The sequence below is a fragment of the Tachysurus fulvidraco genome, chromosome 23, assembly GCF_022655615.1.
Source record: "Tachysurus fulvidraco isolate hzauxx_2018 chromosome 23, HZAU_PFXX_2.0, whole genome shotgun sequence".
NCBI lineage: Eukaryota > Metazoa > Chordata > Actinopteri > Siluriformes > Bagridae > Tachysurus > Tachysurus fulvidraco.
Window position 1 is genome coordinate 7,438,288 of NC_062540.1, and position 13,647 is coordinate 7,451,934.

General features: G+C 39.6%; 1 protein-coding gene across 3 annotated transcripts in view; it reads right to left on the reverse strand.

The window, feature by feature from the left end:
* Nucleotides 1–3,297: 3,297 nt before the first annotated feature.
* Nucleotides 3,298–13,647, reverse strand: part of LOC113641776 (protein phosphatase 1 regulatory subunit 12B) — a 32,448-nt gene continuing 22,098 nt past the window's right edge. For 2 of the 3 annotated variants that reach the window (XM_027144759.2, XM_027144757.2), the window contains exon 8: nt 4,776–4,927. In XM_027144759.2, coding sequence (XP_027000560.1) covers nt 4,841–4,927 — 87 coding nt within the window. In that variant the 3' untranslated portion in view covers nt 4,776–4,840. Of the gene's footprint in view, nt 4,928–13,647 lie in introns of all 3 variants that reach the window. The other variant, XM_027144760.2, reaches the window with a different exon arrangement.

The following is a 13,647-nucleotide window of genomic DNA, read 5'->3' on the forward strand; positions in this document are numbered from 1 at the left end:
GTCAAGACATCCGAAAATAGTAACATGAAAACATTCTTAAGGCCTATTTCTGAAGTGGTCTTACTGCTAGCCAAAGATGACTAAGCAGAAACAATGATGGAACTGTTACAGTGGCATTAATAATGCCAAGCGGGGAGTGTTCTGCCTCTGATAGAGGCTGTGTGTAATTTGTGATGGATATTTGAATTTATATTTCTTTTTTTTTTTCTTTTGTGGTTGTTGGATGTTCAATGTGCTTTTCGTGTTCTATTCACCTCTGCCTGCCGCTTGTCTGTAATATGTATAGGAGGACTTTCATTTTGACGCGTCTCTGCGAGTGCGGCATGTTTGGTAACCAGGTAGCAACGAGCATGGTGTAGTGTACGCTGGGTGTATGTTTGTGTTGCATCCGCATTGATCCTTCTTCAACATGTTACAGAAGCACCGGTTGTGAGTTTATCTTGAATGGTTTCTCTATTGCACATAATATTAAAGTGTATGTTTACATTAATCACTTTATGATCGGAGATGTTTGCTGTTGCTGATTTTTGCTGGCGTGCTGCATTGGCAACTCATTTAATTTGAGATAGCTGCTGTGTAGATTCTGTTCGCTCCACTGTTGAGTATAATGCTATTTTGCATTTTAATAAGTTTATTTCTCTCATTTATTTGCAGTTTTACTCGGTTCATTGACCTGTGAGTTTGCCTGTAACTACAAGCTATCATTAAAGGAGCAAGGCGCTCATTTCCTGGCTCTTGAACAGAGTTTGGCTTGCTGTTTATTTATATTAACGCTTGATAGCAAAACATATAAAGAGAACAGTACACACGAGTTTCACGAAAGAAAGGCGCTAGAGCGCTGAGACTGCGGCAAACGGCTTTTCAGCTCCTGAGAAGCACTTTTTGTACATGCATGCAGGGATTCACTCAAAACACATGCTGATAAGGAGATTGCATGAAATCTAGGAGATTGCATGAAAATGATCCTACCACACACAAATCATCAGATTTTCGAGTGTAAATCATATTTTTATCAACATATTGGCCTTTAATATGAACTATTATATTTTATATCATTTAGCATAAAATAATGTAAAACAGCTTTTTTCCTGAGATTTCTGACATAAACACACTTGAATGCAAACAAGTGGTGAGAGTCCGGGTGCACTGGAACACTAAAAAATGCTTAACAAAGATCAATTACTGTATATTATTTTGTTCCCTCTGGAGTATTTGATAAAGTTTGTGGATCCGGGACCACTGGGGTCACAGCCACCACTATTTGACTGGTCTTATAACATGTACCAATATCCATTTATCTGAGTTTGGCTTTCTGATCGGAAAAATCAGTGTGGCACTGACTTTTTCTGGGGGTTAAAACTCCTGCTTCCACTAGCCCTTTAATAGTTGGTCCTATCCCTTCCTCTGCTTGTTTAGACTGATACTGTCTCTGATAAAGTAATGGTGCCTTGGGTCTAACCTGTATTTTTGCTAATCCAGCTGACTTAACTAGTCCTACATCTGTTGCATGTTTAGTCCACAGTTACTCTGGGACTTGACTTAGTGCTTCGTCTACTTCTTTCTCTGTTGAATTTATGTTTGCTGACTTACTAACATGGTTGTGTATGATTACATGATAACATGATTGTCCCCTAAGCTATCCTTAAAATCTCTATCTTCTGACATATGTACTCTAGGGTCTTTAGCCATGTTCCACTTCAATACTAGCTGATTGCGTAGAATTTCAGCTAATGGGATCCATGTAAACAAAACAAAAAAAATAAAATAAAAAACATCTTGTTCATTCTCATCCAGGTCTGAGGCGTTTTCTCAGTGTTTTGTTTGTAGTAATTATAAAGTTATCAGTTAAGTCTAACTAACAGTCTTCATTGACCAAAAGTCTAAGTGTGGGGATTTTGCGATGTGTCCACTTGGAGGCGGGCTCTGAGTTCCGACATTTATTCTTATCTCAAATCAAGGACATTTTTGGTGGCTATAGGTCAGTATTATTCTTTATGTGGTATTCCTCAGGGGTCTATTTTGGCATCACTACTTTTCAACCTATACATGCTCCCACTTGGAAATAATTTCCTTCATCTTAACAATATATTATAAATACATATTGATAAAAACTTCTATAACTTCTATATATATAATAACTTCTATTCTATTCTATTGATTACTTCTAATCGGGATTAATCCTTTTGTATCAGTCTTTGCCAATCCTCAATAGCACATCTGCAGATGACCCAGAAAGCAGCCACAAGGCTGTAAACTGGTACACATTCCCTTTAGAATGCAGTTATATATTCGTTTAATTGACTTTAAAGAATTAATGAGACAGGCACCTGCTTACATTACAGGCCTAATTTTTTCATACTCAGTACCCAGGTTAAGAAGACCTTGGGGACAAGCTGTCCTACATGTCCCTAGATCTCACCTTAAATTAAAAGGGCATATAGCATTTGCAGTAGTTGTTCCTCACCTATGGATTCAGCTCCCTCCAGACCTCAAAAATGCTATTTCTGTTTGTTTTTAAATCTAGGGTAAAAACAAAATTTTATTCGCTGGCTTTCCCAGCCTCATTTCCTGGCATTATGGTTTATTGTTTAACTATATCTTCTTTTACATCTTTGTTTTGTTATACTCATAGATGGATAATGTAATTTTAGTATGTGTTGTAATTGTATTTGTTTTGTACAGCACTTTGGTCAATTTGAGTTTAATTTGCGTTGCTCTATAAAAAAATACTTATTTACTTTCTACATCTAAAGAAAAAAGGATATGAATGTGACCTAATAAAGGGCTTGATTTGAGAACATGGGGGATTTTCATATGCTTGCTCATCCACACACGAGAGAACCAAATATTGTGAAATGTAAAAAGACTGGTTCCATACAATCTGGAATGGACTGGGATAGATTATATATAGTTATATATTATATATAGTTATAACACCAGTTAAGTGCTTCCAGTTTAAAATTAGTAGATTAAAACATTAAATAAGCATAGGGTTAGTAACCTAATGCCCACCAAATATCTAAAGAATCACAACAGCATCATTCATGTTCTGAATATAGTAAACTAGATTTGATCTGGGTATCAAACAGCAAAATGACTGAGAATACATGCAAAAAGGCTTTCATGAATAGGAGATGATCAAACAGGGCTTTATAGAACATTAGAATAGCTTTCAATTGTGTCATTCAGGTTACAATTAATAGCACATTTTAAACAAAACAAAAAAAAAAGGGTCTTGCTTTATTGTCCAAAAAAATGGGAGTCTTCATGGATTAAATTCAGACCCAAATGCAGGGATCACTAAAAATACATGGTTTATTACACAAAAACTGGAAAACACTTGGAATAAGAAGAAAAAAAAACACGAACCTTGACAGACAAGTAAAAAAGTCTGGGTGTGATCCAGACATCAATCTCAAATCTGTTAGTGATAATTAACTGAAACCTACATTTTAAAAGATAGAAATTTAAAATAAAGTCTGAACACTTAGCTTTTAGAGGAAATTAGTCTTATTGCATTAGACCCTTGTTTTCATAAATTTATTTTATAAGATCTTGCCCTTTTTCATCTCCTTACTGTGCTGGACAAATGAGGAGTGTTTTATCCCCACATGGCCTCAGGTGGAATCACTCACGTTCACTAAACCACACTTTCACTTCGACACATTTTAACTCCAACCCATCTGAACTGAGTTGGAGTTAAAATGTGCCAAAGGCTAGACATTATTGTCATTTTACTCATGCTCAGATCAGATCAGATGCTGATCTTGTTTCACTAAAGATGATCTCAACTGATGATCTGTTTCTTTCTTTATTAATTGCTTTATTTCAAAGTAAAGAATTATTTCAAAAATTAAATCGAGTATATTTTTCAGACAGACTCAAAGGATACATGACAATACGTCTCATGCAAAATATACAGAAAAAATGTGTATCAGTCAAAATCATTAACCTCTTAAATGCAATATTTCAAAGGACAAAATAACATTACACATTTATTAGAAGAATATTAATTATATAGTTCTTTGTTATCTTTAATCAGGAAATATTCCATCATATTTATTAATGTGAATACTAATTGTATTAAACACATTGTACCAAGTGTTCTATGAGATGCAAAGGTTAGGTGCATTTATATAATTGTGGCACATAAATTGTATATTCAAAAGAGAGCAAGGAGAATGGCATTGGCTTGCATAACATTTAAGTGTGGTTTTTAAAGGTATTGCCACAAGAGAGGTAACAGTGGCACTTAGAAACATTCCTCTTATTACATCTGCCAAAAAGATTTATAATCAACTTTAATCGCATGGAAGATGAGTAAATGGATGTTGTGGTAATGTCTGTGTTTAGGGGTTGCCAGACTGTGGGGGCTTTTATGCAGTAGTTTTCCTACAGGCTCACTTCAAATTCCACACTCATAAATAGACTACTTTTTATGGAAGCAATTACCTAATCCCTGTGCCTAGTCTTTTTAAAACCAAGGAAAAAAGTATTTTTAGTTTTTATAAAAACTTTTTAAAATTGATATTTTCACTTGCTTAGTTTTTGGTTATTTGCTGTTGTGGTTAAACAATTTATATCTACATATCTACATGTAAGCCATATGTAAGTGAAATGGTACCTTGATTCCACATTACAATATGTTCTGCCAACCCATAATGTATTAAAATAAGTTAGTTAAGGAGCAGTTGCTTATCTTGTGCAACAAGGCAGTTCATTTATGTCTTTATCTTTGTAACAGCAACCATCAAAAGGCAATTTAGACAAAGAAATAAGAGAGCATAATTTATTGAGTGGCTGGCCATTAATGCTCAGAAACCTATTGAGCTCATTTTTCTCATTTGGAAAGCTTGCTGATCACTCTGATTAAAGCCCCATTCTCATCCTTTAGATGCTGGTTATCTGACTTCAGCTCTGCCAAAACCTAAGAAAATAAAGAAATTTATTAAAGTACAGAAATAAAAATTGTCAAAAAATATGAATAAGATGGCTTTATTGACAGTATCAGTTATACAACCGCTAAGGTCAGTAAAAAGAAATGCAAAGACAAATCACTGTACCTCTAAAGGCACCTCATGACTTCAATTCAAATAAAAAGTTTTATTTCAAAGTCACCTTATGAATTGTGTAATGCACACTGCAGGCACTGCTTTACGAAGATGTAGGTATTGCTAAAAATGCTTTAAAAGTTCCTGTAAGCACCACCAAAGAAACAAATAACCTAAGATGACCACAAAAAACAGATTTCAATTGTGAGGATAATTGTATAAAACAATCTTTTCTGGTAATGTTGCAGACTTTCTGTACAGAGCACATTGTTCTTTCTCTCTCTCTCTCTCTCTCTCTCTCTCTCTCTCTCTCTCTCTCTCTCTCTCACAAACCATACCCCACAAAACACACTCTTGTCCTCTTTTACTCCAGCCCTCCTTGTCACATGTCCTTCTGATCCTAACATTTTTTTACATCACCGATTTGTTTATATGTCAGAGTGTCCTTTTAATCTTTTAGGGAGGGATCTCATGAGCAGGCTACACATTTCTATTAACTTCTCTGGCTCTAAACTTGTCGTTTCTGTTCCTAAGTCTGCTCCACTGTCACATTTATCTGATATGACGTTTAACAAAATCACCATCCCCATCTTTTGCTTTACTAGACACACTACCGCACTCATTGTGGGCTAATCATAAGAATGACTTGAGTCTCGTGCAGTGTACACCCTACGAGGCTAAGGTAAAACATTTAGACCCCGTGTTTGTTGAACAATATCCTTTGTCTGAAGCTAAATTGCAGGGCATGGATGGAGTTTTACAATCTCTTCTACAACAGGGAGTAGTCAAACCATGTGTAAGTTCATACAACACTCCTGTCAATTTGGTCCCTAAACCGGATGGTTACTGGCGCTTCACACAAGATTTGAGGAAAACAAATGACATCATCCCTGTGGCACCTGTTGTGCCAGATGTGGCCTCAATTCTCACCTCAATTCCATGTGATCATACTTTATTTTCTGTTATTGACTTATTTTCTGGCTTTTTCAATGTTCCTGTCGAAGAGCAGACACAGCCTCTCTTTCCCTTCACATACAGGGGGCGGCAGTATACGTGGATACGCCTACCACAAGGGTATATTGATTCTCCTGCAGTGTTTTCTGCCGTTGTAAGGGATGCATTATGTGATCTTGTTCTCCCCACTGTTTCTATTGTCTTACAGTATGCAGATGACCTCTTAGTCTCCGCAGCCTCTGAATAACTCTGGGAACAAGCCTCCCTCTGCCTCCTGCTAATTGACTCCCTCTGCCTCCTTGCGTCTGCTAATTGACTCCTGAAATGCTCGAAGCGTATGAGGCTCTGTGGATGGAACTATGCGAAGAGTTCCATCTCTATGCCTGCGAGCATGAGGGCACTGCCTCTGCTGTCTTGGCCCAGGAGCATGGGGGGCATGAGGCCATGCGCATTCCTGTCTAAAACAATTGATACTGCTGCCCAGGGCTTACCAGCATGTCTCCGGGCTGTGGATGCCTGTGCTGTGATGATACAAGATGCTGAGAAAATTGTCCTGTCTCATCCCCTTATCTTACATTCACCACATCAGGTAAAACCAGTCCTTCAGAACTTATAGACTCAACACATGATGGCACAAAGAAGGTCAGGTTATGAAACTATTTTCTGTTCAACCAGTAATCTAGAAATTAAAGCCACCTTCTAATTAGATACGTTAGGTCACGCTCTTGCACGTCTAATTACAACTCAGGATGCCACACTGCACGACACATCGCATAATTGCTGTGCTGAAATCATTCACTCTACTGGCATTCGCCCTGATTTAGAATCCACTCCATTAAATACAGGCGATTCAATATTTGTTGATGGCTCTTGTTCAAAGCCACATGATGGTCACTTTCTCTGTGGGTATTCTGTGTGTGCTCTGCCTCATGTTGTTGTTGTTGTTGAAGCTTATTCTTTACCCTTTTATGTCTGCACAGGCAGCTGAACTTTTTGCTCTAACTCGCACGTGTATTCTCTCTGAGGGTAAGGATGTATCAATTTACACTGATTCACGTTATGCTTTTGGCGTCGCCCATGATTTCAGACGAATTTGGCAAACACGTGGTTTGTGCTCTGCAGAGGGAAACTTATTTCCCACCTTTCACTGGTGCAGGTCGTGCGCGAGTTTCACGGTGTTGTACATCACGCCCGAAGAGGGGTATGGGAAGAGATGAATAAACTCTTTTGTGTAGCTAATTTAAAAAGGTACAGTAGACTCAATCCTATCTATATGGCTGACCTGTGCTCAAAATAATCTTACTAAAAGCACAGCTAAACAGGAAAATCTTCAATACAACTGCACCATTTTCTGAATGACGAATTTTACACATATGCCAACACAGGGGCCTTTCAAACATCTCTTGGTGAACGTAGATAAGTTCTTAAGGTGGGTAGAGGCTTTCCCCTGTCAGCGAGAAAATTCCAAGGTTGTTACATGTATTCTGGCCAAAGAAATCTTGCCGAGGTATGGTGTCCCACATGCTATTTACTTCTAAAATAACACAAGATCTGTGTAAGTACCAGTTTCGGTCATGGTGCTTTCATATTACTTATCATCCCCAATCTTCAGGGATAGTGGAAAGAACTAATCGAACAATTAAGTATAAGTTGACTAAGGCTATGCAGGCGACGGGTAGCAAAAATTGGGTTGATTTGTTACCCTACTGTTCTATCAGAAATGATTGACACTATCAAAACATTATGAACAAATTTCACTATACCTGTCATTTTTAAGGCACCGACCCATCCCTTTTAAGTGGGAGATATGGTCCTAATTAAATCATTAAAACCTAAACCATTGGGCGAAAGTAAATATGATGGGCCAGCAGAAATAGTCACGACTACGTGCACAGGTGTACTAACTGATCTTTTTCCACAGTGGATCCATGCTAGCAGGGTGAAGAGATGTCCTTCTGGGGCCGACTCTGCTGTGAATGTATAAAAGTGTACTCTGTGTGACACCATTTTCTTTATGTTACAGAGATACAGCCTTTTAACCCTTCAATGAGTTTTCTAGAAGGTGCTTTCAATCTCCTGGCTTCTCCCATCAACACTCCATGACGCTCAGCAGTGACCCCATGGACCCTTCTGTGCCGGTTCTTCGGACATCATTAAAGCTGCAGGTGGTGACAGGAAAGGCTGCAGAGAACTGAACGACCACCTCTAGTTGAGCAGAGGACACACAACCAGTGACCAGTATGGTTGTCATCCTCCTCATCTTGATCATCTGCCTTGGGACAGCATTACCCATCCAAGCGCATCCTCATGACAATGAATTCTGAGAAGTGACTGAGGGTCTGGCCCAGGCCAGCCAACATACTAAAAATACATGATTACTCGTTTATCACTGCTTCCAGAGAAAGATAGATAATCATACGAGTTGTTTATCCATTATAAGTTTGAGCCCCCCCCCCCCCACACACACACACACACTCTTGTCCCTACCATAATTAGTCTTACAACAGATGGCCCTGCCATAATCATTCTTTGTGTTACCAGCCATGGGAACTAAGGGAAGTATAGGTTCACTTCCTTGATAAGATCTGACTTTATTGGAGTAACTGAGAGGTCACCTAAACACAGATGCACACACATACCAACACACGCACCCACTACACCCTCCCTCCTCTTGTACGACTATATATTCCTGCTTTTCCTAATAAACTTTGGAACTTCTCTTTGAAAGACTGACACTTGTGTGTTTCATTGAGATTTCCCCAAGTGCTTGTGGAGAACGGAAATCAAGCAGAGGTTCGAGAGGCTGAATTTAAGCACCATGAGCAGCATCTGCACCATGAGCAGATGAAAGAATGGGTATCCTGTCCAGGTGGATGAGAATTCCTTACATAAACATATACAGATTTCAATATATAGTACTTCTTTCCCCAAAAAGTAAACCAACATTTAGAAACAAGGTGGGAAAAAAATAAGAACACCTAAACCCAAACACGATAGCCATGATTTTTTCAAAAAAGATTTCCAAAACTGCTTTCTTGTCATCAGAGCACACGGGGATGCATGATACCAGACTACGTGCAGTTTTGTTACATTGTCTCGGTACAGATGGCCAGAGACTTTTCTATACACTGCCAAAAGGAGGTATGACTTGCGATGAGGCCATGGCGGCTCTTGATGCTCATTTCACACCAAGAGATAACGTTGTTGCTGCACAGCATAAATTCAGAAAAAATGACATTTGGCAAAGGTATGTAAATCTGCATCTGTCAAAGAAGTGAAAAACGTTATGAAGCCTGAACTGACTGTGCCTGAACTGACTGCTCATCAGTCTGCTGCCAAGTAGAGTTGGATCCACCGCAAGGGAAGAAAATACCAGGTGAATTAATTGTTGATACAGGATTGAGTGTTTCCATTCTGCCAGAGTCATTATTCATGAAACATTTTGCAAATTGTAAATTGAAGGAACCTCAAGAGAGGTTAGATACTTACTCATGTGAACTCTTACCAACCTTAGGTTGTTTCACTGCTTCTGTGTCACATGGTGGCTACTGCAAATTTCTATGTGGTCAAAATGGGATCACCACTGTTGGGCATGGACCTAATTAAAGCCCTAAACTGTCACATTGTGGAAGACAGGATTGTGACGCCATCAGCCTCTGCAGTTTCTCCCATGTTTGAAGTATGTGATACAGCAGCCAGCTCCATAGGGTGTGTCAAAGGATACGTGCACAAGGTATAAGGGAGGTGGTTTCCAAGGAAATTGATTGCTTACTGAAGGATGGAATAATTGAAAAGATTAATGCTTCGCTTTGGGTGTCACCAATCATTGAAACCAGAAAGGAGTTTGGAGAAATCCTATTATGCGTGGATTTGAGAGACCCTAATCGGGTTGAAATTACAGACGGCTACCCACTGCCTCATATGAAGAATCTTTTCAGTGCTCAAAGGTGCTACAGAGTGCATACCATCAGCTACCTTCACATTAGGAAAGTCAAAACTTGACCGCATTTATTAATCATGATGAATTATTTAGATTCAGGAAGGGCTCCCTCGGGTTGGCTTCGGCACCTGCCGCTTTTCAAAAAATGATGAGAACAGTACTTGAGGGTTTACCAGGAGTACAGAATTACTTAGATGATCTTATTGTGTACGGCCAAGAAAAAGCCTCTCATGACGCTACAGGAAGTCATGGCTCAGCAACACTGATCTAAAACCTAATTTAGAGAAAAGCAAATTAGGCTAGAGCAGAATTCCGTATCTAGGTCATGATGTTTCGTAAGAGTGACTCCATCCTAAGCCAGACTCAGTTGAATCCATTACGGTCCAACTTATGTCTTGGTTTAATAAGTTCATCCCAAACTATGCAATGGTACTGCTGACTGCATGATATCCTCAGATCATCTCAGAATGGATTTACATGGACAGACGCAGTAGAAGCAAGTTTTCGAGAGCTAAAGCAGCTGTTAGTCCACAGCCCAGTTCTGGCTTTGTTCAACCCATCTTTACCAACGGTTGTGTCCACCGATGCTTCAGATTATGGTATTGGAGGTATCCTCACTCAACTGCTCCCAGATACGTCAGGGCGTCCAATAGCTTTCGCGCCTTGTACATGGATGCCAGATGAAAGAAAATACAATAAAGTTTAGAAAGAAGCATTGGCATGCGTCTGGAGAGTAGAACGTTGGAGAACTTACCTTTGGGGCCAGAGGTTTGTGCTGAGGACAGATCAAGTTCTGACCACATTACTGGTCACCAGAGGGATGAACAGAGCGGGAATGAGGATAGCTCAATAGTCAGCCAAACTCCTCTGTTTTAATTACAATCTGGAGTACAGACCAGGTAAATAAAATTTTGTAGCTGATTGTTTATCATGCCTTCCAGTACCTGATTCAGATGTTGGCCAGGGAGACGGATTAGGCCTTATTGCAGAGATTTCGAAGGACCTTTCAAGACCTTTCTATGAAGGAGACATGTGAATATTGTCCTGAGTTGTCCAAGCTGAGTTGTCCAAGCTTGGTGTCATGAACTAAACAACAGCTAAGAGAATTGTACTGGTGGCCTCGTATGGACTATGAGGTACATTCCATTGTTGCTTCTTGTTCTGCCTGCCAGTCCTGTGAAAAAAACGCACAAACATGCCCAGTTCCATTGCAGTCAGAAAGTTGCAATTGACATTGTAGGAACCTTTGAGAGAGCCACACATGATTGTCGTTTTGCTATTATGATGGTGGATTATTATAGCAAGTGGCCAGAGGTTGTGTTCACCTCAAATGTTACAACAGATACAATTACAAAGTTTCTGGCATTTGTGTTTGTGTGGGAAGGTAACCCACTCACCTTAGTCAGTGATAATGGTCCTCAGATGACATCTACAGCATTCACTGAAAGAGGAATCAAACACATTCGTAGCAGTGTTTATTGGCCTCAAGTGAATGGTGCTGTGGAGAGATGGAATCGTATTCTAAAGGACTGTATCCAAGTAGCCTAAATGCAACAATGTCCCTGGAAGCAAGCGGCCACAGATTTCCTCAAAAATTACAGAGCGACGCCACACGCAATGACAAGAACATCACCATTCGAACTGTTAAGAGGGACGAAGAAGAACACACTGTCTGCCACAACTGCTTATGGAGAGGAATAACGGAGGTGCATACATGACCGTGTGCAGCGAGTTCAGCAAAAGATTATACAAGAGTATACAGATCAGAAACGTGGAACAAAAACAGCAATCTTCAAGTGTGGAGACCGTGTACGTGTACGGAAACCAAGCTTGTACCACAGGCTCAAAGGAAATTCACTGTTCCTTTGTCAGTAGATGAGAAACTGGGACAAACTGGGAAAAAAAATGGAACGCTGCTCATTTATTGCTGGTTTCAGAAAACACTTAAACTGTGCTAGAGGATTAGAACATGGGTTAGACAGCCACCCGGATGGTTAAAAGACTATGTAACAGAGTAAAGGGGAACAAATTGAAATCAATTGTTGAATGTGTTGATCAATTTGATGTTACCTATTCCCAGAAGTTCATTTATTGCCTAAAAAAAGACTTCAATGAATTCAATCATTCAATGAATTCAAAAAAATGAATTCAGTCTGATGATTCCCACAAACACATTGTTCAGCTAACCTAGAGTTTCTCATGGTTAAATGCAGACCGTTTTATCTACCGTGGGAGTTCACTTCCACCATTATAACTGCAGCTTACATTCCCCCCGATGCTGATGCTAAGCTTGCTATGAAAGAACTTTATGCGGCCATCAGTAAACAGCCGCACCGATAGCGCGCATGCGCAAAATATCATGATATCGGGCCGGGTTTAGGTGACGTCTGGAGCTGAGCGACTGCAAGCGGCAGTGGCGTTGTAGCTTTGGTAGAGAGAAGGTGTGTATCGCTCTTCTCTCTGTTCACCGGTACTTTCTCATGTTTAACGGCGCTTGGTGTACGTGTATATTGTGTTTGCTCAAATGTAACCCACAAATTAGCAAAAATGAGCACGAAACAGACGTCATTAGAAAGTTAGAAACTCTGCCGGTGTTCTGGATTAAAGTCATGGCAGAATACCCTGAGATTGCCACCACAGACAGCACTTAAATCCCTATTGCCATTTCCGACATGCTATCTGCATGAAACGGGGTTTTCTGCACTGACGGCAACCGAAAAAAAAACCAATGGAATATACTGAACATAAGCAACAATTTCGGGTGTCATTGTCTCCTATTACCCCAGATGGAACCGTCTCGTTGCAAAGAAACAAGCTCAGGGTTCTCATTGATTTAGCGTTGCATTTAGTTAAAAAGGCATGTTTAAATACAATTAAATAAAAATAATAAATTTTAATTTAATTGTATAGCCGCCACCCCTCCACCCCCCACTCCCAGCGGGCCGCGGTAAAGTGATCAAACATTGACCGGTCCGCGGCGAAAAAAAGGTTGGGGACCACTGCCTTAGGGTATTATACACTGTAATGAATATAATGATTTTTTTATTTGTTATAATGTGAGGGTACTTGTTTCTAGTAAGGACCATAAAACTGTTGATTGGTGCAACAGGGGAGAAGAATTACCCAGAAGAACTGGGAGGATGGGCCTAAGTGTAGGGTGCAGACTCAATTTTTTATGTTCTAATCACTCAGTAAATGTATTATTACTAGAATCCTGTGCTTGCATGTTAAATGCAGGTATTTTGAACCAACCATGCTACCTTCTGCAAAATTGGAAAAAAAAACTTACATTGTGTTTATTCATTTATTTACTTATTTTTTCTTTTGAAAGAGAGTGACCTCAAAAGTAGAATGTTTTTTTCTCTCAAAAGAAGGAACATTAAAAGTCAAGAGCTTGCCTACATTGACAAGGTGAAGCCAGCTTGGTGCAGAGGAAATGCTCTATTTCTCAGATTGACCAATAACAGCTGGCACAATAATGCACAGTGAATTGCAAGTTGCAGTGTATGGGCCTGACTAGCCACAAATTGGTCAGAATGTCCCCTGCTGAGTGTGCCAATAATTGGCACTTGAGGGTGGAGCAATTGAAGAAGGTGGCCTGAATTGCACTTTCTTTACATGTGGATTGCTGGCTCGTGTGCATCATTTCTTAGAAAAAGATGTCACCAGGAGACACTGTTCTGTGGAGAAACCTGAGGAAGG